At 43.6% G+C, this 25,354-nt stretch overlaps 1 protein-coding gene across 4 annotated transcripts in view; it reads left to right on the top strand.

The window, feature by feature from the left end:
* Positions 1-25,354, top strand: part of stard13b (StAR-related lipid transfer (START) domain containing 13b) — an 80,032-nt gene that overhangs the window by 36,195 nt on the left and 18,483 nt on the right. Inside the window, exon 1 of one of the 4 annotated variants that reach the window (XM_037079801.1) lies at positions 8,847-9,285. The exons of 2 other annotated variants lie outside the window; for them this stretch is intronic. In XM_037079801.1, coding sequence (XP_036935696.1) covers positions 9,162-9,285 — 124 coding nt within the window. In that variant the 5' untranslated portion in view covers positions 8,847-9,161. Of the gene's footprint in view, positions 1-8,846; positions 9,286-16,088; positions 16,381-25,354 lie in introns of those variants that run through there. One more of the 4 variants, XM_037079792.1, reaches the window with a different exon arrangement.

Below are 25,354 nucleotides of genomic sequence, written 5' to 3'. Positions count from 1 at the left end.
ACCTGGCCTGCTTTCACATCTTCATTTTTTGAATAATTGGATGAATAAACTAGCTTTCTGTCCTGCGCTTTTGGTAGTTGCTGTGACTGGGAGTCTTTGTGAAAGCAGCGCCAACAATAATCCTCTGAAAAATACATGCGTATTAACAACAAAATGTACTTACTTACTAAGTATTAAAAATGAGAGTACTTGTTCTGCAGAAACATGTGACTGATGCATGATTCTGATATTATTAGACTGTTAGTAATGGTGCCTCAGCGCGTGAGCAGCATTTGTGCTGCGCATTTTGAAGTGGCGTCAGTATTGAGCAGAAAATGGCAACGTAGCACATTTTGTTCCACGGCGCTGTTTGAATATGGCCAAGCGTTTTCATCTTCTCCGTGACTATTTAAAGACAGAGCTGAACGTTGTGCAACGTCTTGATTTAAAGCACATGCGGCCCCTGAATGCTGCAGGAAAATCAATTTTCATGAGATCTGTACCGTTATTTCTGCTCCCCCGTCTGTCCGTTGCCTAACAGGTGCCAGATCAGTGACATCATGCGCTAAATTTATAAGGAAGTCGTCATTTGTAGATCCAGCTCAGACTATAAAGGGTGCTGCTGGCATGACGAGTGCATGAAAAATTCCACACATGGAAAGATGGAAAATGACTTGTGGTTTCCTGAGAGCAGAGGCCAGCTCGGCTGTTTGACAGGGAAAGAGAAGGAGGCGGGGGGGAAAAAGAAGCCTGGTAGTATTTCTAGACTTTCCTTTGTATATACAGTAATTTGTCAAGGTTGTGAAAACATTAGAGCAACTATTTGGTTAACCCGCTCTCAAATCTTTAAACGTTTTTATTGCAATTTCAACATTTTTACTGCAATTATTGTAGCGATCGTACATAAAATAGAACCTAATATCATTTAATAGTGCCTTCAAGGCCTTTGTAGTGAATGAGATCATCGTGTTCAACAATTCCCATCATGTCGGGGCGGAATTTATCCCCCAGTATAAATCAACTGGTTTGATCCTGACATGGCGTGTACTTGTGTTTTGAACAGAAAACCACCTTGTCTTCGGTGAGAGGAAACAGGTTTATCGTCCTGATTTTCAATTATTTCCACGCCGCCAATTAGAAAAGAAGCAGCCAATAAATGCTGCGGGGACGACTTCCTCAAGAGTGTTTTCTGTGCGCGTCTTGAGGAATTTGGGCCTGGGGTTTGTAAAGTAAGTGGAAGGAGACGTGGGCAGCCGTGTCAGGATGCAGGCCAGTTGCAGGAGGACAGGCGAGCTGTGTGTCCAAGTGTGTAAATGTGTGTGTGTGTGTGAAGCAACACAAAAGCTAACAGGTTGGTCCAGCACTCAGCTGCCAACTGAGAAGAAAGGCAGAAACAAGATTTAGGAAGTAATGAGCCAGGAAGGGCCACACCACCTCAGGACCCTGCACCAGGATGTAGTGACTAAACAGTCAACAGGCTCCGGTCCTGTTGACTCCTTTTATGTGTGCGTGTGTGTGCGGCTTTCCTCTGAATGCTCACCACTCTGCTGGAAATGAATCCAAACAATAACTCCTTTCTCGTCCAAATCTGCTGCTCCACTTTGTAGTTCCTCTGTGATCCTGCTTACACACATGCTCTCTCTCTCTCTCTCTCTCTCTCACACACACGCACAAACACAGTTTCCAAGCCAAGAACATTTCCGCAGGGTCGGTTTAGATACAGTAACCACATTGGCTCTGTCACTGGCCTCCCAAATTTCCCACATAAACCACAGAGATTCCAGATGTTGCAGGGAGGCAAAGAGTCTGCGCCTCCGCTGGGCCCGCGGCCCTCGCCATCTCCATCCTCGGGTTGGCCAAGCACGTGGCACGGCTCACACCTAAACACTGTGTCCTTCTGCATGGGAGCGAGGCCGCGGGTAACCATGCTACTGGAGATTTACATAGCTGTGCGCTTCCACCTGTACCCGGATAACAAAAAAAGCACAGCCCTCCGATAAAAGAGACTCTGTCCTGGGGCAGTGTAGCACTGCAGCTTTCTTGTGGTTTCAGACCTGATTAAACAATTTGGCTCAGCAATCAAAGAGCAATAGCAGGCAGAGGCAGAGCAGACTTCCTGCATCCTCTCCGCTCTCCGCCTCGCCGGCTTTAAAAGTTAAGGGCCCAGCAGGACCTGTTTGTGTCTCAGTTTGAAAACAATACCTGCACTGTACTTCCAGCTTATCACGGCTGATGAGTTGAGCAGAATTGTAGGCCAAGCTGATTACAGTCCACACATGTATCCCTCATAAAACCCATCATTTGTTTGCTGTTCAAAGTATAAATTCAGCTTTTTTTTATTGTTTCGGAGGCATGAAAACTATTTGTTTTGTTCTTGTAACGCAAAAATCCTTTTCAACTCTGTGTTGCCAACATAACTCAGCTCTGTAAACATCTGGTCTGAGTGCTCACACAGATGTTGACTGCCCGGGTTTGGTTTCTATTAAGCAGAAATGTTTTATACAAAAAGCTGGGACACTGTGTGAGTGTAAATAAGAGCAGAACACAATCATGTACAAATAAACTGTGTTTACCGGCAAAAAAGTGTTCCCAAGCCCGTGAAGTAAAATCATGTGTTTCACAAAGTGGTGAACCTCACCCCATCTTCACTCCCACAACATTAACCGTCTTCTGTTGCTCCTGTGGTTGAAATCAGAATAAGCATAGATTTGCATGAGGTAAACCATTAAGTTCCAGTACTCAATTAAGTATATGTCAAAAAGAATTAGCAACTTGTCCAATCTGTTTTATTTGTGAAGGACGTTTCTACCGGACATTTGTAAATCAAACTGAACCTCACGTCACGTTAATATAATTCAAACCCTATTAAACGTAAAAGTAGAATCGGTACGATTTGTCCAAGCTGTTCGTAAACGCACCAGAAAGATAACTGATAGTTGAATCTTGTTCCCAGTCTGACTGTTTCTGTTTTTGTTGATGTCGGCCATGCTATCGGCATAGAAAATGAAATAAATTAAAATAGAGACAATTGATAAATCTCCTCAAATGCATAAAACCTAAAAACTACTAAAAAGTAAGAAGCTTAATTTGAAGGCGTAAGGAGGAGAAAGTACAGATATTTGTGCTTAAATGTCAGATGGAAAGTATGAAGATATTTGAAAAATCTACTCAAATACAAAACAAAGTATTTGTACTTTCTTCCTTCCCACCATTTGGATATTTCACATGAGAGGGAAAAACTACAAGACCAACTGTAGTTTCATTTTAAGCAGCTGTCATTTGCTCCTTTGGTCTTCGTCAGACTCTTAAACTCCAGTTTCTCCCCTGGGACGAGGCTCAATCTTGAAACATAAACACGGACTTCCTGTTTGAATTTGTTTCATGGAGGCTAATGTCATGCTACAGTATATCACAAGATGTCATGTATGAAGCACTGCCCTGTTGCCGCGGAGCTGCCTCAGAGCAAAAACTCCCCTAATGTGAATTTCACATCGTCAGAGAGGTGGTGGAGATTAGTCCCCCCGGTGGAACAAAAGGAGACTCGAAATCAGCTTGAAAATAACTTAAAATCAATAAAACATGAGCTTATTTTACATCCGCCACCTCCGAGAGAGGAGGAGTGAGATGGAGGGAGTGAGAGTGATTGAGAGAGAAATGTACCTCTGTGATTAGATCCTCATTGCTCTAATAGAAACCAGGTGCCGGACGGTGGTGTAAATGTTTTCCCATGCATTTTTGCGGGCAATGCAGGCTTAACTGATTCAGACCTGACAGCATTACATGCTTTGTCATTCAATGAAACAATACCCACGTACGCTTGTCATGCTGGTTTCACGTTCTTCGGCCCTCTTTATAGAGACTTTGACCCCTGCAAGCTCTCATTTCTACATACGTTTCATGATATGGAAGCAAATGTTTGAGTTATATATGTTAAGGTATGTAAACTGCTGTGGCGGGATGCAGTTTCATTTTATATTTCTAAACAAATCTGACATAATTGATTGTATGCTTTGGGAATTAATGATTCTATAAAGATGAGACGCCGCTGAAGGATGTGACGTTACAACAGGCGGCCCTCTAAGAAAACAGAATTAGTGGCCACTTTAATGGATTGGGACCAAAGTCTCCTCCTTCCCCAACCCCATAATCTAAACCCAGATATACACCACATGTGTGGCTCCTCTGGAAAAATGAACTCGACTTGGGAATATATGGTCAGGAAATTTATAGCACATGCCTGCGACGAGCCCTCAGGGGCCGGGGGTGGAGGTGGAGGGGCGATCTCCCCCGCTCCCCCGCTCCCCTGCTCCCCGAGCCTTGTTTCCATTAGGCTGGGAAGAGCAATCTCCCAGACTATTCAAGGGGGCCTGGTGTAAGACCTCCTGGCCAACAACATGACCCAATCGCGTAGGAGAAATCAGTTTCCTCACATCTGGGATTTTCCCACTGCAGCCATGGGGCAGCATTCCTCATCAGTCACCAGACACGCACAGCAACTCTGGAATTCAGATAACTTGTGTACAAATAAATAAGTGAGCGACGGGAGGGAGGAAGGGAGAACGGACACAATACTTGCCTGGAAAACGTGCCAGTTTTTTAGGGAAAAACGGGAAAATGAGCGCTTTCTAAAAAAGCTGCCCGGCCAAAACAAACAAGTGGGTGAGTCAGCGAAGGGAAAACATTCTCAAGCTGATTGATGTTTCCTCTCCTCGCATCTGCTATTACTTCCACTGCCAAGGACCACTCCAGAGGCTAAGTCATCGTCTCGCCACAATGGTACTCGCTGCGATAATGCTCTTCATTGTGCGCGATTTCTTTTATAGAGTAGGAGAGAGGAGTGTTTACCTCTCCAGTGATTCATGTCCAGAGAGGTCAGAACCTTGTGGCTGCGCTTCCTCCATCACTTTTACTGTCGAGGGGCTGACAGGAACGGTATTGTCCGCCCGTCCATTCCTGCCCTGTCACTCACCGGGGATTGATAGCTTGTTTACAACTTTGACAACTAGCATACTCATTCATTATCCTGTTTTCAACCCACATCAGCCAAAGGATTAGTCAGATGACAGACAGATGACTTTTGCGGATTTTGAAGATTGTTTAAAGGGACAGTTCTCCCGAAAATCTATTTGCTGTTTGTCCATGTGAATTGTTTTGGTGTGGTTTGCTGTTTTCGAGATATCAACCATAGACAAATCTAACTTTTCTCCCTATAAAGTGGTTAGGTGTAGGCAAGAAAACTACTTGGTTTAGGAAAACATGGTTGAGTTGGTTCTGAAACTTAACTACCTTAGTAAGTTTAAGAATTTTGACCTCCTGGATGAAAGTCCTGTGCTATTAGGACCCTGCCGTCCACCCCATCATCGTCCTCAAGCAGACTTTGTTACGCTTTGTACTACTTCTCCTGACTTCCTCCTTTGCTGCTGTAATGAAAGCTACTACCACTAGAGGTCTCCACCTAACAAGAGATTAAACTACAATGTGATATGATATGATGTGATGCTACTTAATTGTGAGTTTACTCTGAAATTTAAAAAAAAAATCCTTAATTCCAGAAGATGCTAAATTAATTTCAGACATACGTATTCATAAAAGCACAATCAAGCATTCATGACGATGACATATATCCCATAATGTCCTCAGATCCAGATCTTATTTAGGTTAGACGATGTATGAAAGAATTCTTCAGCCTGTTGCGTCGCCTGTGGCTATGACTGTGACTGTCTCGTGCTGTCACAAGAATGAAATTTTCTAGATGAAATTGCTCACAAGAAGGTCTGTGGATTGAGTATTGAGGTCATGATTTCGGGAAAGAGACTTCGCTGTTGAGTCTTTTGAATATATTCTACTGGGCTTTATGCACCATAACCTGATTGTCATCTAGTTCCATATCATTAGGTGGAAGGCTGATATCTCCAAACCTCAGAGCTCACACTGAAAAAAACTTGAAACCCTAACCCTTTTTTTTTTTTTTTTTAATTCTGTAGGAAATAGACCTAGTCATTTTTTAACTTAAGGATGAATAATTGTTTTGTTTCTTTTGTTTAGTTTTTGTGTTAAATTGGGAGAATTTGTGTGTTACCTTTCAGCCTCTGTCTCTTTAAGCCTCCCGGCTCCTGTGACCAGCATAAAACAAGGTGCTTGACTCGGCCTAACCCTGACCCTTCCTGAAAAGTCACAGCCTCAAATGAAACAGGTTCTCTAGACAAGTGTGTGTGTGTGTGTGTGTGTGTGTGTGTGTGTGTGTGTTCTGTCCTTCAAGCTTCATTTTAGCCCGAGGTCCAAACAAGTGGGGCTGAAAATAGCAGCATGCTGATCACAGGCAAACAGGTTTCTCCCTCTGACCCACGCTGAACCAAAGAGGCAACCATGTTTTCTCACATACTTTCCATTCCTACAACTTGCTAAACCCTAAAATAACGGTGACAAATTCAGTTAGATGCAAATGCAGATGAAAAGCTTCCACGCTCTGAGAAATTCTTCAGTTTCCTTACTGTGAATGAGCGGCAAGTTCTGATGTTTTGAGTCTTTGATGTCTTCTGACCTGATATATGTAGATTTTAATGTTTTCATGTCACATCCAGTGAGATCAGAGCAGGTCTTATTTCCTGACACCACCTCGTTTCAGTTTTTGGACAGAACTCATGGAAAACTGATCCCTTCATTTATATTCTCCCCTCGGCTGCAGATATCTCACTGTGTGACCTTGCAGCAATCTGTAAATCACTCGTCCCACTCGGTGGCAAATGGGCTCTATCTGCTTATTGAAATGAAGTAATGTTAGCTCAGCCTCATACGGAGAGGGCGAACCGAGGTCAACCCAGATTTGCTCATTTAAGAGACTGTCAATCTTCAGCCAGTCACTCTGTGTTAAGACCGTGTGTTTATAATGGTATTAAACCTGTTATAGCTGTAATCCCAGCTGGTGAGCGAGAAATTAACGCAGCTGATATGATATCACCGCTCTCGCGTCACACAGTGCCTGAGTGGACACACAATAATAATAGGAGGAAATTCCTAAAATGATGATGGTATGATGATTACCGAGGTCTGGCTGGCAGCAGCAGCTGTTTAGAAGAACTTACACTGTTTGTTCCTCGGACGCGAGCTGAGGTTTTCTTTTTCTTCGGTATCTGCGGTGCGAGATATTGTGACAACAAAAGTAAATGGTGCTGAAACTGAACCCATGTTTCTGCTGAAGGGTTGACCTACTCTCCCCCACCTCGAGAGAACTGGCTGAGCGCTCGCCGAGCTTTAGAAAAATAGACAACATCGTCCTGATGGAAAATGTCGGTCAAAAGTTCCCAATAATAGTTGATAGATAGGTCAATAACATTTTTTGACTGCAAAAAATGACTACCAGATGTTGATGATGTTTTTTTTAAAAGTTTTTTTTCCTTTTTACATCTTATTGTTTTGGGGGTGATAATAGAGAGAGAGGGAGAGCGGAATGGGGAAAGTGTTTGCTGAGTTTTTGAAATGTGTCATGTGAGAGCCACAGAGATGTTTGTAGTGGTGGTGGTGGGGTGTTGAGTGGTTTGCAGTTTGTGGTGCCTTCGGGTGCTCTACGTAAAACTCTACTTCCTACATCAGGAGGAAAGTGTTGTGCTGGAATTCTGGAAAGCACTGTTGATCTGAATGGATCTGGATTGAAAACTCTGGACTATATGTCTGAAAGGCCTATATGTTCACATTTAAGTTTCTCCTTTTTCAAATAGTGTCTTACTGGACATGGAGGGATTATTGTTTCAAAGCCAAGTGTGTCTCCTTTTCTCCTTTTCCTTTTTGTGTGACCCGCCCTTCCAATCGTAGACTTGTTTGCATGTGGTTTTTGCAATGAATGCTCTCTAAACAAGCTCAAATTCAGATCTCTCTACGGAGGTGACTGTGGCTCAGGAGGCAGAGCGGGTCGTTCCAGCAATCCGAAGGTCACAGGTTTGGTTCCCTGGCTCCCCTGGCTACATGTCAAACTATCCTTGAGCGAGATACTGAATCCCAAATTCCTGATTAGCAGGTTGGCACTTTACATGGCAGCTTCTGCCATCAGTGTTTGAATGTGTGTGAATGTGACAAGTGTTGTAAAGCGCTTTGTGCTGTCAGTCAGATGGAAAAGCGCTATAGAAATGCAAGTCCATTTACCAATTCACCATCTTCTGATGTTGGAATCCACTTTCTGTGGCTCTGTGCTACGATGGAAATGTGCTGTGATTTTTTTTTTTCTTATTTGGGCAGTCAGTGGAGCAGCCGCAGGACGCTGCATACAAGGTTTCTTTCAGACGGTGATGAACTTAAATAGGTACCTCATTAGATATGATTAATGTGTGAGAGTACTGTTACTAATGTACATTGTACACTTGCGATAGCTAGACAGCTTGATAACATAAAACTATGAGCACATTTACTTCTGGGTGAGGCTCGTCTTGGTCAATACCACAGTTCTGCCCTTTTTCCAGGAGAGTTGCATGGTTCTGGAGAACTGTGGGGCTGGGATAAATCATCATGAAAGAAGCATTAGTATGCACACAGCCGTGACAGAACATCATATGGAGACAGAACCTTCATGGAACATTACAGAACTCTATGTTTTCTGGCTCATAACGTGTGTGATATTTCATTTTAAACAAAGCCCAAGTAGCCTGTATACAATCAATCATCATCAATACGATAATATTTACACATCATGCAAAATAGCAATCATAAAGTGGTTCACTTTCACCATCTGTTGTTACCATCAGCTCCCTCTCTCTCTCTCTTCCTGCTTTCCACTCATGCGCTCAGCTCGTCTGACGGTTCTCATATTTCCCGCAGCACTTGAAGGTACCACATCTTCGCGGCGCTCGCAGCGCGTGAATCCTTCACACACAAACACACACGCACATCTGGTGTGAAGTGTGAAAGTCTGCTTCACTATCACTCTGTGACTTTTTTACTCGTTTCAGACCGAGAGGAGTAATTTTTTTTATTATTATTTTTTTATTTATTTATATTTTTTTTTATTCCTTCCACTCAAAATGTTGACAGCTGTGTTTGAGGACCGGGCGCCACAGTCAGGGTAGAGGGAAAAGTTAATAACCGGGGGGGAAAAAAGGGACAGGAGACTTTAGAATAACGGGTGTGTGTGACTGTGTGTGTGTGTGGCGGGGACGAGGAGGATTCAATTATTATGAGCGAGTGGAGGATTTGCGATGACATCTAGAAGAAACTCAGCGAAACTGAAGCTCCGGCGGTCGTTCAGCGAGCAGCTGCGGAGCTCCACATCCAAAGCCTGGGATCTCCTCTGGAGGAATGTCAGGGAGCGGAGACTGGCAGGTCAGTAGCCCGCTGCAGGGACACCAGAGCCCGGGGAAGCGGAGGACTCACTCCTGGGTTACACTAGGTGACATCAAAGTGGTGCAACAGGGGGGAAATGAGTAAATACATGCTTTTCCATTCATATATTTTGTTTTTCGAAAGTTTATTTAATGTGATCACCTCTAATTAAAGGGTCAGTCAGTAGTTACACACAGTGCACAAACATATTGATCCTTAAATTGTCGGATATGAAATGCGCATGTGCTCCAGCTCATTTTAGACATTAAAATGTGAGACTTGCAGGATTGAAGCTTTGTGCTTTCAACACCGTCTGAACAATATGTTCAATTTATAACCTTGTGCGCACGCGGAGGAAATCCTTGGCCCTATAACAGGGTACAATGTTAATCTTTAACACCAACTTTATTCATTACAAATGAGCAGTGGCGTGGTGCGGCCGCTGGGTGGCGCTGATGGGTCGGCCATAGCACTGGGGAATGAAAGAGGAGAGAGAGGACAGTGTGAACATTTTCCCTAATAAATTGTTTGTTTTTTTTAAGCATTAAGATGCTCATAAACAAATCTATCTATCTATATATCTATCTATCTATGATTTATCATTTCAGACAGGATCCCACATTCAAACACAGATGTTGCAGAGGGATTTTAAAGTTCATCTCCTGTTGCTCTGTTTGGCCGCAAATACACCGCGGCGCCACTGAAATGCTCTGATCATATTTGCTTAAACCGCTTCAGATGCACCTGTCTCTCTCTGCAGGAGGAGACACTGTGTCACACTGAGCGTTACTGTCGTTCAGAAGTCACGTCTCTTCAAATATACAAATATGTCCTGCATGATGTGCTTAAAATGTGTAATGATTGGTCAGAGACCTCCAGAGTTTGGAGAGAGAAGACATGAAATCAGTGAATTGTGCAGGAAGCAGCAGAGTCCATCACTGGGTGCAGCGAACCAACCTGCGGCAGCTCCTCATGAATCACCGGGCAGCCGCTGCCTTCAGCAGGAGGAGTTTGAGTGTCGCGCCGTGTGTGTTCTCCTTGTCAGACAGGACTCCAGGCTGCTGTTTTGTTGTTTTCTGCGGCTCAGCTGTGCAGCCTGCCGAGGCACGCCACTGATGCAGCAGCTGAGTCGTGTGTTATCTGGATATCTGACACATTAATCTTGCCTTCTTGCTCCATGTACAGGAGGTATCGCAGTGATGTGTGCCGTGCAGTCTCTGCAGGCCTTGAGCTGCTCGTGCACAAGCAGACACATGATAGACCTGATGCAGCTGACAGACGCGACACATGGACTGAAAGTTACGTGAAGACTTTTTGATGCCGGCAAAGACGTTTTCCACTTTCTGCTGGCTGTGCTACAGATGTATATCTTTGCAGTTTTTCGTGCCTCTTTGTAGATGATGTTGATATTGAATGTCACATCAGGCTGTATCCGAGATGGATGCGATATCTGAGGCAGAGCGGAGAAAACTTTCACGAGGAGGAATTCATGATTTGTACAAAATTTAGGTCAGCTCTGTTACACTGGTGATTTCTGGCTCATCTGGCCGGACATCAAGGAAATCCATGTGTCATATCATGATGGTGGTGGCCTCTTTACAGCCAGATACTGACACATGTCAGCTGTGTCAGAAAGTCAGACATTCAAGGTGCAATATGTAGTTTTTGGAAATAGATTTTAATCATCTTCATTGACTGTTTTGTTTATGTCAAACTCCCTGTGTTTTAATGACTGAATATTAAACACACTGATCTTTAAGTACAATAAAATGTCATACTCATTTCAGTTTGTTTATATGTGGCGGACCCTGCCACCTTTCTAGCTCCAAAACAGTGTTCTGGGAAACTTATTTTCCTCTGAGAACATTCAGTCATGGAAAATGATAATGTCTTTTAGCTTGTATTATTACTTCATTAACATTGTAAATATTAAAATGATTTTCCTTCACGACATGTTGCCCCTTTAAAGAGAGAGGCAAATGATTCCTCTGCTCGATAAAGCTCAGACTCCGACCTGATGGACTTGAATTATGAGTGTCAGTCCATCACGTAAGAAGTGTAGAGCCTATGTTTTACATTTAAACTGCGTCTGAACCCTGCCGCTCTGCTGAAGGTCACTCTGCAGTGAGCAAATATTTAAAAAGACGTGGCTGGCCTCACATACTCCTGTGTGATTAATAGGTGTTAACTGTCTGGAGTCGTATACTGATGGATGTGAGCTGTCATACTCTATGTGTGTGAATGAACAGTTACATCACAGAGCCTTTTTTGAATCACAAGGAGATTTTCATTAAATTATTTTACACTGTGAAGGTTTGACTCTGAGTCAGTCGCTCCAACAGACGAATGAACGAACAGGATATTGTGAAACACTGATGGACGAATATTATTTCATTTTGAGTGGAAACTTGGGCTGCAAACTGAAACTATGTCCTATATGTTATATGTTGTTGTATATGACTATATGTTGAAACTTTATGTTTCTTTACGTTTCAGTTTTTAGTTTAATATCGTGACAAGTTTAGGCACAAGAACCACGTCACAGCTGCTCCCCACATCTCATTAAAAATGTCCAGTTTTGTGTATAGAAGTGTTTTCGTTGCAGATGGCTACAAAAAGCTCCCATCTGGTTGCTGTAGTTATCCAGTTGAAGTGGTCTCGAGCAGTGGTGTGTCACTTGGCAGCCATCTCACCCAGGTCCCCACGCTGCCACCACCTTCTCCTCCTCCTGATGAGGTATACACATAATCTGAAGACATCGTAAAATTGTGAAGTTTATTTATTCTGAAATTAGAAACATTGAAATTAGAAAGTTTGGAAAAGATTGGTTCAGCAGTCTGTCTTAGTTTTGATTGTATCGAGAACATCAGTGACTGCTCTCACAGGTGTCACAGTAACCTGGTACAAGATGAATCATCGTCTTGGTGGTTGGATTTGAGACTTTCCTGTTCATTGTGCAAAGAAGGTTCTGTGAATGATCTCAAAGATGTCTATAATTTACGTTTCAGGCCAGTCACAGAGACAGTGGTATTTACTGTCCTCTTACTGTTTTCAAACTTCACATAACCTCATTGACTAGCTGTGCTGATTGGACAAATTACGTCACGTGACTCTACCTGGGTGACTTATTGCAAATAATGCAATATGACTCATACAGTAGCTGGCAGCATGGCGTGTATTAATGGATCAAATGCAGAAATTCATAATAAAGACGCTGTAACTAGCATCTCGATCCTATCCCATACTCTGTTTTATCTTAATTTGTATAACTTTACTCATATTTAACTAGAATTTGCAGGTGAGAATCTTAAATATCTTGGAGCACACCCCTGTTCTGAGGGAAGGCCCAGCAGCTCCATGCAGCGCTCGCTGCAAAAGAAGAGATTAAGCTCTGAATAAATAATCAGGCACGTTGTGGTGAGTCACAGTCGTAGGCAGTAATAACTCTGCAGCAGAGCGCCTCCCACCTCTTCCACTGAGCCGTTATTCAATTATGAACTGTTTCAGGTTACCTGCTGAGTGAGAGGACCGGTCCTGCAGTGTTAGAGTGTGATGTAGTCCCAGACCTGAGCTCAGAATTCAGACATTTGATGGCTCATGAGGTGGAAACCTTCAGTCACACTCATGCTATTCTTAAGCCCCAACCACAGGAAACTTAGCCGCACCAGAGCCAGAACTGCCCAGCGCAGATTACATGTGTCTGCCGCCGAATCAAACCCACATCAGAGCAGCGTCTTAGCCCCACTCAGCTGCCTCCTTACTCATCGTCTGTGGGGCCCGCACCTCCTCCCCATGATTCAGACTTCAACTTTCCCTTTTTTTTTTTTTTTAACCACACCTGGCTGAAGATGTTGAATGAAGGCTGGACATTTCATCGACATGGTTTCATTTGTCATCACACAGTTACATTTACTGTCTTCATCCACTCTACCAAGCTGGTCGGCATCTTACTTCCCGAGCCTCGGTATGTGTTTGTGTGTAACGTGAGGCTGGATTCCTGTTGCCATGCTGTATAGTTGTTGAGCTCTGAAGCCCAGACAGAGGCGTGCTGGAACAAGTTTGATAAGGGCTGGAGTCACTGTGCCTGACACACAACACTCCCACACTAAGGACACACCACAGCCAGTTCTTCATGGCATGCAGCACAACGTTAAACACGGGGACATTCACAGAGGGCGCAGGAGATCTTGCTGCTCTTTCGCAATCTCAGCTGAGGTATTTGAGTGCCGACAGAGACGAAAACACCATTAATCTCATTCATTATGATGTTGCAGAGCAGTGGGTGATTGATTCCGTAATGCAATATGCATGATGCGCTCGGTGTGTTTCTTCAGTCTAGACGGGGAGGGAACAAGAAAACACAGAAACGGGTTCAGAGAGATCGCACCGCTGCCAACATCCCGTCACTCATTTTTTAGTATCTGACACCTGAAGCGATCCCTGGTACAGTATGAATGAACACAGGTGTTTGTGTGTGTAGAAAATGAGTCACGGCCAAATGAAATCACCTGAATAGTGTCGCACCACCGCTTAAAAAAGCAACAATCTCGTATTCAAATGCTCCACCTGAGGGTGTGAGAGGGTCATTAAACCCAGGAGGAGTTTATGAAAACGTGCTGTGAGCTCTGAAGTGTGCTGCTGAATTGTGCTCTTTGTGAGTCTAAGCTCGGGTGGATTTTGCCAGCCAGGGAGTGAAACACACGGGGGCTGTGTTTGACTTGGTCGCGTGCCCGTTTGTGCTCGTTTCACATATATGGCGCCATGCTTATGCTACACAGGCAGGCCTGTGTGAAGAGGCCAGGTCCCAAGGAGGGTGGCAGAGGCCCTGATTTGCGCTGGGTGGGTCGGCTTGAGCGGTTGTGGACTTTAGTTCAGGTGTAAGGAGGATTGTTGTTCCATGCTGTAAACTGGCTGATACACGTGGACTTTCAATTCAGAGAAGCATGAGTTTTAGTTTTTATCAGAAATAATCCAAATTAAGGCTGCAGTCTACAACAGTCCCAAAATGTAACTAATTTGATAAAAATGCTCATCCCAGAGGCCAAAGTAACATCTTAACGTGGCTTTTTTTTCCCCGACTGACTGTCCTGAAACTTCCGACTAGTAGTATCAAGTATCAAAATAGATGGCAACTTATTTTCTCTTGACCGAATAATTAATAAATCGACCAATCATTGCAACCCTATTCCAAATGGTGTTTAAAAAAAAGTTGTTTTGTTTTGCATGTTGGAAGATAATTCACTCATGGGGGACTTAATTTTGGTTTGACTACTAATTGTAAAGTGGAGCTGCAAATAAGAATTATTCATACAATTAACTTAATTTTTCAGTCCGAAAAATATCCCCCCAAATTTTTTAAAGTGCTCGTCACATTATACCACAAACCAAAGTGATGCCTTCAAATTGCTTTATTTGCCCAACCAACAATCCAAAACCCAGTTAGGTCAATTACTAGTATAAATGACAAAGACGGAGCAACAAATTCTTACATTTAAGCAGCTAGAACCAGCTTATATTTGCCTTTTCTTTTTGAAAATCAAATGAAACAATCAATCGGTTATATAAGCTAGTTGCTGATTGATTTGCTTTCAGTCAAATAATTGATTAGTAGACCACTCTTAAGACTGTGTCCTTGCTTTCATGTCTTCAAATCAATGAAAATACATATTTAATTTTTTAAATTTTGATTTCTTAGTTTATATATGTCCTCCCACCCACGTAGTCTTAATCCTCTGCAGGTTCTGCGTAACTTTCTCTAACCACAGTTTGATTGACGTCCATGAGCACAACTCTTATGTCACTTCCTGTCAGCGCAAAATGGAAAAGCACACTGAGTTCTTGTGCACTAAAATCTGTATCCTATTAAGATTTATATATAGTAATTTTCACACAGTATTGATTTATTTAAATTATTCTAGGCCAATACATTTTTTTCAATCAATATATGGGTAAGAGCTCCTTGGATAGGGATCCATGTAGACATAGAAATCACGGGAAAACTCCAAGGCGCTCTCTTTTGTATGATTGACACTTGTTCTGGCACTTCATAAATCACTTCCCTGTTGTATCCTAACTGCAAAAGCACAGAACATGAACACGAGCATGCAGGATATTTGTAGCTGTGACGAGGGACACATTGTCAGCAGAGGCTTTGATTCCTGTCACTGAACCGCCACCAGAGCTGAATGAATGACATGCTGGTGCTTGATCTTTCCTTTTGTGCTGAGTTAGGGTGATATAGGTCACTCATATTGTATTCAAGCTAAAATTTCGTTTCCCCCTGAGGAGCTGACACTTCGAGGAGACCTGCTGAGAGGCCTTCCTGTGGCTGGAACGAGGGGTTGTGTGGTGGGGGTGGGGGAGCAGAAATTAGCATTCTCCAACCGGGAAAACAACTTCTCCCTCCCCGCTCTTCTGTCTCTCTCCGCTGTAGTACTCTCTAAAATGGCCCAGACTCACTCTCGCCCAGTAAACTTGGCACCTGTGTGACCAGCAGCAACAGCAGGAGAGTTGTTCTAGTGCAGGGCGGGTCCAAAACCACTATTTTTGTAAGCCCTCCCACACCCCTCTTTCTTCCACTCCTGCTCTCCTTAGTCAGTTCATAGGCATTCCAATGGTATTTATATTTCCCTCCAGAGCAGGGGGAAGTTGACAAGCGTTCACACAGACATTGGATTCAGCTCAGCAAGGTGGGCAGTACTCCCACTGCTCCCCTGCCATTGGCCTCCCTGTGGTCACATGGCCTGCACAGACAGGCTGAAGTGTTGGCACTCCTCCCCCTAGGCTCTGCTCTGCTATCCGTCCCAGCTCACTCAAGGCTTTTTGCGCCTGGATGTGAAGTTTTTCTGTTGGTGGGAGAGTGTGTGTGGGTGAGTGTGTACCAGCCAGCCAGCCAGCAGTCAGGGGCTTGTTTGGGGTTCAGTGTTTCAGTCATGTTTCGGGAGCTCTCGGAGTCCTCAGGCAGCGAGTGTCTTGGGAGTATGACCCCAGAGACTCAGGATATCTACCTGAGAATGGACCATCACCGCAGACGCTCCGGGTACAGGCTGGGCAGGATCATTGCCAGGCAGCAGCTGCTCAAGAGGATCGCCGGAGGTAGGAGTCGTGACAGTTTCGGAGTCTTTTGGTTTTGGATTTGTAGCCCCGGGTGAGGAGTTTAAATGAATCCTTCCTGGTCATACCTCCAGGAATGCAGGCTGGTAGCCAAAACATGTAGTGAATCAGACATGACACATGGAAATGAGAGTGTGAATGTGGGATAACCTGGTGCCAAGTGAGCAAGTGTTTATTTGGGCAGTGTCGCTTCATATCTGCTGTTTTCTTTGATCGTTTGTTTTCCAGATAAAGTCGGAATTCAACAGAAATAATCCCTAGAGGAAATATTTACAGCTATCGAAGAGTGTTTGTGTTAGTGCCACTGGAGACAAAGCCAAACTTGACCTTCAGCCAATAAGCAGTCAAGGGTGCAGCGCCGGTAAACACGTAGTATTGACTGACCATAAGGGACGCTGATAGGTGATAAGCTGTAGGATCTGTTACGTAACAAGAGTCCAGCCCGAAGTGTAAACAAGAGATATCAATGAATGTCTCGCCTGACAGTCTCACAAGCCCTCAGCTCATTTGTGGATCCAGCCAGGAGAGCAATAGTGGTGCTTTCTCCCTCCCATGTATCCTTTGCATTTACCTGGTCAGTCGGGGGCAGGAGTGGCAGGGCGGCGTAACAATAGAGAGGACAAAGCACCAGCACTCCTGCAGGTGTGAGCCCCCTGACGGCAGTCCACAGGCTGGCTGCGTTTCATAACAGAAGAAGCTTCATCACACAGCATAGTTTATTTCCTCCTAGTCACTCTGAGGAGCACATGAGTCAGATAATGCTGCCTGTTGTGTGGCCTGGATCACCACGGAGGACCGAGGCGACGCATGACTTTCGTGATGGTGACGATGTGGAGGATACACAGAGATTCTACTGTTGGATGGGAAGATGTCCCAGAGCTGTGTGTACGGAGGAGGGAGATCTACATGATCTGATGCTCGCAGGCGTGTGCAGTCATGTAACCTGCTGGCATGTGTTTTCAGATTGCAGATGGCTGGTTTGACAGCAAACCGACAATTTGGGTCATCTGTGACCAGCACTGAAAATATGTACATGTTTGAAGTGAGATGCAGGAGTGTTTTAGTGAAGTTAAAAGTCCTTTTAACAGCTTTTACATGCATGTATGTCGTCTGGTGTGAACATTTGAACTACTTTTAAAAATAGGGTGGATTGCCTCAATTTCATTGCAGTTTGAGTGAATATTATGATTTATTCAACAGTTTCCATTGCACAGTCTGGTTTTAAACTGTGACCAAAGATAACATTAAGCTTCAATGACGGTTTCTCTTCAATATCATGTACCTGTAGTAACCATCAATATACCAATCTATGCAGATAATCATATTCCTCATCTTCCTTAAAATTGTTTCTGCTAAATGTCACATAAAAATCATCATAATGCTGCAAATGCAGTGAAACAACCCGTAGGAAAAGAGCTTCATGTCCTGAGGTGTCCACAGGTCAGAAATGTACCTACTTTAACAAGCAGAAAATGGATTAACAACAGTAGATGTTGACTTCTAGTGAAAGTACAAAGAGAAAGAACTAACTCTAATGTTCCTCAGACAGGGGGGATAATTCTCTCAAGTGTCCTTTTCTGACAGGATAAAAGATAAAAACGGGTAAAACTGCGAGACATTTAATGTGATTCACGTCTGTTTTCATTGGCTGTCTGAAGTACTGTGATTATGCCTAATTTAGGTAATTGTAGTTTTTTAATCTGACTTGCTCTAAATGCCTCAACTGAGCAATTTTCTCACCACAGTTTTCCTTCACTTTCTCCACGGGAGCAGTTTCAGCCTTGTATGAGTCTCAGATCCTTCCTCACCTCGTGCCTCGCCTTGTCGATGCATACCTGCTTGAAATGCGAGAGATAACAGCGAGGCAGCATTATGAGAGGCTGACTGCAGAGAGTGCAGAGCCACAGGATTGATCACCATGTGTCGCAGCGGCTCCTGCATTCCAGCTCGCCGGCCCTGTTGACATAGCAGGTTGAAAGTGAGAGGGGGCCACGGTGATGGGCAGAGTTACTCAGCATTGTTTCACCTCAAATTCCAGACAGGCCTGTGGGAGTCTTAGTCATGTTTCCGATTTGATGGCATCTCAAAAAACAACAGAGCTATGTGTGTGGGTTCTGTTTCAGTCCAACGTGATGACCAGGATAGACTGAAGGCCAACTGTCCAAAATGTTCTGACCAATATATCACATCAGCTTTTAGAGTGGATGGATATGAATGCACAGCTGTGTGAAGTAAGATGGAAAGAAACAGGCGTCAGAGTGCTGCACTGTGGGATTGTTGTGTAAGAGTCTGTTTTCATTGTGGAGGAATGTGTCTCCTTTTTCCTGAAAATATTCCTCAGATTTTGGAGGAGTATTCCGTACTTCATCACCGTAGAAGGGCTACTATGTTTCTGCAGCTTTCTGCTCCGTCTGCCTCCATTCCTCCTGCTTCCTGGAGCAACATCTGGAGTCCAGACTCTCAAAGTAGTTGTCACTAATCATGCATTTAATGTGTGGGACCAATATACATTTAATTCACATCATTTTTTTGTACATTTTTTGTTTGTGAGCTGTTCCTGCCATCATCGAGAAAAAAAAAAAAATGTGTATTAACATTTTTAGCATATTGCTGTTTTTTTTTTATCAATTTAATAGCAAAATTCTAAAAAAAAATATATTTTTTCAATGATAAATTGATTGATCTTTATAGTATGTGTCTGTGCATATTGTTCTCCAATGAAATAATATGTAGATATCGTTCAGGTCTCATAGGGAACATTGTTTGCCTTGAATTTATATTATCAGACAGTGTCGAGTGGCACTGAGGTGTGTTTCATTCGTTAATGTGACTAATTCAATGGGTATTTCAGCAACTGTCGGCATATAAATATATCATCTCATAGTTATATGCCCACATATAACTTACAAATCACATCACATCTTAGAATTACCCCATTAGACGAAGGTTTTCAGCTGTTCTTCCTGTGCTGGATCGTAGTGAAAACGGGACAATTCCCAGATTGTTCCCAGACTGTTTTCAGCCGGTGGAAGTGTTCCTGTTTAGCTGCGGAAAAGTCCTGGAAACTTCAGTGGAAACCCTGAGCAGCTGAATGCTGCACCGTGACTAAAAGGTTGCTTGCTGACTGTGTCTGTTTGCTTCTATTTTGCCTCATTGAGGAGCTGTTGTGTCGCGGACAAGAAGCTCTGTCCGGTGTGACCCCTGCGTGGCCCTTCTTCCTGGCTTGCTGACCTCTCTGCAGCCAGCGGGCTCCGATCTCTGCCCTGGAAAGGCCATTAGTGCATTCTGCCGTAGTCGAGGACGTTGTGCCTCTCTTGTCAAATGACACAAGTTATTGCGCGGCAGCTGGGTGCTTATCATGAATGTGTCTGTGTGCTGGAGTTACAAAGCGTGCCTTTTGTTTGGCTGTCACGGCTGAAAGGTCTTGTGTCTCTCAGGTTAACGTGCTATCAGTCACATTTGTTCTCCTGTCTGCATGTATCACTGATTGTTCTGTTCATGCAGAGCGCCGTCTTGCAGTGCTGTTGTTGCTTATTTTCTGTGTTCAGGGTTTTTATGGGTGCTGCGAGTCATTGGAAACACGCTTAAATGTGGTGTTGTAAAGGTTTGAAACATGCTTGGATTTTGGCTACTTATCATTACCATCATAATAAACTGTTTCATATTGGCAGAATAGCTATTGCCTAAGATTATAGTGAAATAATTCCAAAATACCAAATAGATATTGTGTCTCACTTTATTTTTATGACTATTTCACCCAGCCCTAAACTTCCACAGGATGCCAGGTGTACTTACAGACTGGTGACACATTTTGAAACCACATTTTGTGGCACACAAACAAACATGTGATGAAGTGAAATATTCATTTTCATTGTACATATATAATGCACCACAGATGTAAGTTGCTGGAAAAGCTTGAAAAAAAGCACCTTGAAAATGTCTGAAACGTGTTTATTTTTACTGTGGAAAAGGTGTAGACACCCTTCATGTTCAACAGTTTTCTAACAAAGTTGTTCACAGCAACACTAACTGTATTAACTCATTGTTAGGAGAAGTTCAGTGACAAAGTTTTAATCTCCTAAAAACTTCGAAGGCACTTTATCAACTGAGGAAACCGACTTAGGGAGCAACAAACTGTGTCTAAGTGGGATAACAGCCTGTAACAGTTACACACTTGACGGTTTTGAATGCTCAGCACAGAGAGGACGGGGGACACTTGAGCTCAAGAGGACAAGCTGTACCCTTCTTCCTCTGTTCTGCCTCTGACTACTAGATGGATAATTGTTAGAAACTGGCTCTGCGAAGTGGCTTGTACTCCTCTGTCTCTTCCAAAGTTGTAACGGTACAAAGGGCTGTTCAAGGTGAGGAATCTGGTTAGACTCTGTCCTCGCCCACTCAAGACCTCCCCGCTCTCAAAGCACTGAATTATTCATCAGTGGCGCCTCTACAACACGAGGCACGTTAGATCATCTTTGTGTGAAACAAATAGAACTGCTCCCTCATTCAGACGGAGGTTTGATGATAAGTGAAGATGCAGCATCACACACTGTTTACTTAGCACACATGGAGCCAGTGTATCTTTTATTCATGAAGCTCTCTGTTGTGGATGTGATTGTTATGCAGATTTTGTTTGCTACCTTCCGAGGGCAGTAAATAATACAGTCAGGGAGGCAAAAAGCAATTATGACAATGTGATTAGCCGGCTGTCGTTATCGCACTTCAACTAATTTAATCTGTGGCTTGTACTCCTGTTTTGCGCTGCTTAATTTATATGATGATTTGGTTCAACAAGTACTGAATACGTATCGAAGTAACGAGGAAATAATGTCACACGAGGGTTTAATGACGTTACAGCTCAGCTCTGAATCCACACTACAAACTTATTCTGATTACATTTAAGTACGTGAGTAGTACGAGTTTTTGGAAAAGTGACAAAATGTAGTACACTGAAGCCGACAGTATGCATACTGAATGCTCTCATTTATGAGGCAGCTTTTGATGAACACTATGCTTCCTTATTATTGCAACGTTCAAAGGAATCTGCTCACAGCTGAAGTCATGAAAAGAAATTGTGAGTAATGGTGAGACAGCTTGGAATAGAATAAGCATATCTAGAAAAAATAATCTTACCCTCTCACTGAAGTTACGTAGTGCAGAAACAAGTGATGGGAGGGCAGAGTGGCTCAGACAGAGACACCATCCGCCCTATTACAAGACACTTTGCCATCAACATGATTTTGAAGCGGCTATTTTAAAATAAAAGAGTGACATAATGTTGCTTTAAATGCACTCAACCAGCAAAGAAACCCTGCTTGAGCAAAGTGTTTCCAAGCAGGATAATAGTTTGTAATACTTACAAACAGAGCGGACGGGAACACTTCAGCTGGTTTAGAGAACGATCTCCTCCCTCTGTACCAACTCCACACCACATACTCAATTGAGTAGGGAGTGTTTTTACATCAGAAAAGGGACTGAGTGGCCAAATAAAGTACACTCAGACCAGACATGATGCATTTGTGTAGATTAAAAGACATTTGTTTCTCTCTTTTTGGAGTTTTACTGAGTAACAGTCGAATGATGCAGTTTGACACCTAACGTCACTTACATGTAATAACTTACTGTAAATAACAATAAAAATGAACAATATGTTATTTTTTTATTGTATAGTAACTGCTATGACAGTTTACTATGGCATTAGTGTGCAATATCTACCTTGTATAAATTCAGTATGTAGTATGGATTTGTTAGAGTGCCGGTGTTTGTATGTTCTGCCACGTGTTTCATTATTATTTGAATGTGTTACCTCTGTGATTGACTGGTGACCTGTCCAGAGTGTATGCAGGTAACTGAGTACATACACTTACTCATTTGTATATTGTAATTTTCACTATACATCCCCACAATTCTCCAGCCTCCGCTCCGGAAGCCCAAAATGTCCCAACAGTCGGTTGGCAGCCGTTGGTAATTTGACGCCCCCGCTGATAAAGAACGAGTAAATGATTCAAGAATTTTCTAACGACTGGGAACCAACTGACTCAGTCTGATAAATAAAGGTTACTCTCATAAAGCTCTCATGTACAGTAGATTCCCCCTCTTTTCCTGTAGGTGGCAGGCTGAGCTCACCTCCTTCCTGTAAATCTCTCTCCTGTGTGTATGTGTGTGTGTGTGTGTGAGTGAATCAGTGCTGTGCCCACACAGTCCAGAGAGGCTGACAGCTGCCACATGTGCACAGCTAATCATTTACCAAGAAGAGATTTGAGAAATGCCTCCGTTGCACTGTAACAGGAATGGAAAGTCACATATTAACTGAGCTGGGATGGAAAAACTTGTCCTGTTGTACATTCCACAGGTTAGAAAATGGTCAGTCATGGAGAGAAACAAACCTTATTAACCTACATCCAGTCACAGTTCACTACATATGTTTTGTTCGAAATAATCACGTCCTAGTCATGAGGGAGCTGTCGGAAATGCGTCCTGAATGAATAAGTACACAGAGATATTGACATTTTCTGTTCCACAAAAGCATCCAAATGTCCACACCTGCTTAAACAATATTTTGACAAATGTAAAAAAAAATCAATGACTGTCAGGTGATGTGTAACAACATGTGCTGCACAGTCTTTTTCATCAATATAACACATTATCTCCTCATCTGGATGGTAGACATCCCAGAGTTCAACACTTGGCTGCCCTCTTGTGGTAGAAATGTCCACTACGGGTCATTAGCTGGAAAAACTGACAGAGGCTGAGAGGCAGCGGGCATCCAGACTCCAGACATTCAGCCGCTGTCGCTTCACTTTATTGGCCTTACAGCCGGGGAGCGACTGTCTGAACACAGCCTGTCATTGATGGCCAGGCGTGACAAACAGTCCTACATTCCTCTATCAGTGCTCTGTGTGTGTGAGGCCGAACAATCACTGATCTTTCTCAGCGCATTCTCGATGAGCTACGTCGCACCTCATCATGCGCGACAACACATGCCGATAGTATCATCATCTCTGCTGCTCCTGAGGCAGTCCTGTGGCCGCTTCACTTTGATGTTGTTAATTAGGCCCGGCGTCCCTCGGGACGGCTTCATGCTTTTATTGTGGAGGTCCTGCCAGAGCTTTCTCACGGTAGGGGCCCTTGTTCTGACATTGGCCCCCTCTCTACCCTCTGACTCTCAGAGGCCACACTCTCAGAGAAGGAGGGAACCCCGAGTAGTCCCCTCTGGGATCCGGTCCAAATGAGAGGGAGGTGGACCTAATGCAGCTCCGCGGGACTCGACTTCAGAGGAGCTCCTTCTGCATGTTTTTCTTCACTTGTATCCTGTATTTTACAGAGCTGTGGTCACATGTGGGACATCATCTGTTAGTTTAGAGAAGTTTTGCACTGATTAGCATCTGCTAAAGTCTTTCATCCCGAGGCGTTTGATTTGTGTGGGTGCCAGTGCTTACGAAACATGTGCTGATAACTTTCCACTCAGTCGTTTTTCCATGTTTGAGTCAGGATTTTTGGTCAGCCGGCTGAGCATTTGTCAGAAATCATAGTCATCCCGCTGTAGTTGTGTTACACGGTGCTCTCGGAAAAACCAAATTACAGTGTTTATATAGGCTATCAAAGGGAAGGAAGAATTACAGCCACACAACCGTGAATTATGAGTGTGACACGGCAAGGCATGCATACTGTGAAGACATGTATGGACTTCATACCAGGAAGCACGCAAACACACACCTCGAGGCATGATGGCTTGATGTATGTGTTGGTGTGACTAAGTACAGTTAACTACATGACCACATGGGACAGTGCAGGAGTCAGCCGTGAAGAGGCGCTGTAAGGGGTCGGGAGGAAGTTAGAAAGACACCTGAGGAGGACAGTGAAGCCGAGAGAAGGACAGAAGTGGAGAGACTCAGGAGACTTTGGGCTTTTTTTTTTTTTTTTTTGAAGGAAAAGTGTCAAACTTTTACCGCCTCAAGATTCTTAATGAAACAGATCTCCCAAAAATGGAAATTCAGTCATGATCTCCCCACCACCGTGCCAGATGGAAAGTTTAGTGAAGTTTTTCCTCACCACAAAACATTTCTGGAGCTTTGTAGCAAAACAGTGTTGCAGCATTCTGCTGAGCAACCGAAGGGACTTTATCTACACAGCTTTCACGCAGCTTTCACGGCATTACTCTGATCGATAATGAAAATAATCTTTAGTTGCAGCTTTAGTGGACTGGGAACAGAGCCGAGGGAAAGTCAAGTCCCTTCTGAAGTTTCTGAGCCTAACATCTGGAGATGCCCACTGTACCTCTGCTGATCTGTTACATCAGACTTACTTACTGTTCATATTCTTTCTTGGAAGATTTGTCAGACTGTTTTTAATGTTGAGGAGCTCACTTTAATATAGAATATTTTAGAATGAAAAATAACAGAGATAAGACTGACCGTTATCGAATCACCGTGTCCGAGAGAAGAAAACCAGATAGCGATCCCTTGATGTGTCTTATCTCCGAGCCGGCCTGCATCGCTCGCCTTGCACTGCGTTGTTTATTTATCTGCGAGTAGAGAGAATGACTGAACAACCAGGACAATGATTACTCTGCAAAGATCAACACTGGCTCAAAGAAATAGTCCAGGTTTTTTTTTTTTCTTTCAGGGAGGTACGCCCGCATGAAATGAAAAAGGAAATCTCGAAAAGCCAAAGTTGATGTTTTTATCACCAAAGAAAGCAAATCTTTCATAAAGGCCTCCAAGATGGCTGCCAAAACACTTCAGCGTGCGTGGGAACGTGGCCGCGGTCCAGTGTCTGGAAGTGTTTAGCCTGTGCGTCCTGCCTTGGAAGTCACTGCAGTATGTATTTCACAGAAAGCCCTGCTGATTGATTTCTGTTCTGTACTGAGTTACTGGCTGTAAAGTGGAGGTACTTGGGGATCTGGAAATTGCTGAGATGTCTCCTCCCTCTGAGAGGGTTCCGGGGTCAGGGGTCCCTT

Source organism: Acanthopagrus latus, chromosome 2, assembly GCF_904848185.1.
Source record: "Acanthopagrus latus isolate v.2019 chromosome 2, fAcaLat1.1, whole genome shotgun sequence".
Lineage (NCBI taxonomy): Eukaryota > Metazoa > Chordata > Actinopteri > Spariformes > Sparidae > Acanthopagrus > Acanthopagrus latus.
The sequence above is the reverse complement of the archived record's forward strand: the minus strand, read 5'-3'. Positions and strand labels throughout refer to the sequence as shown.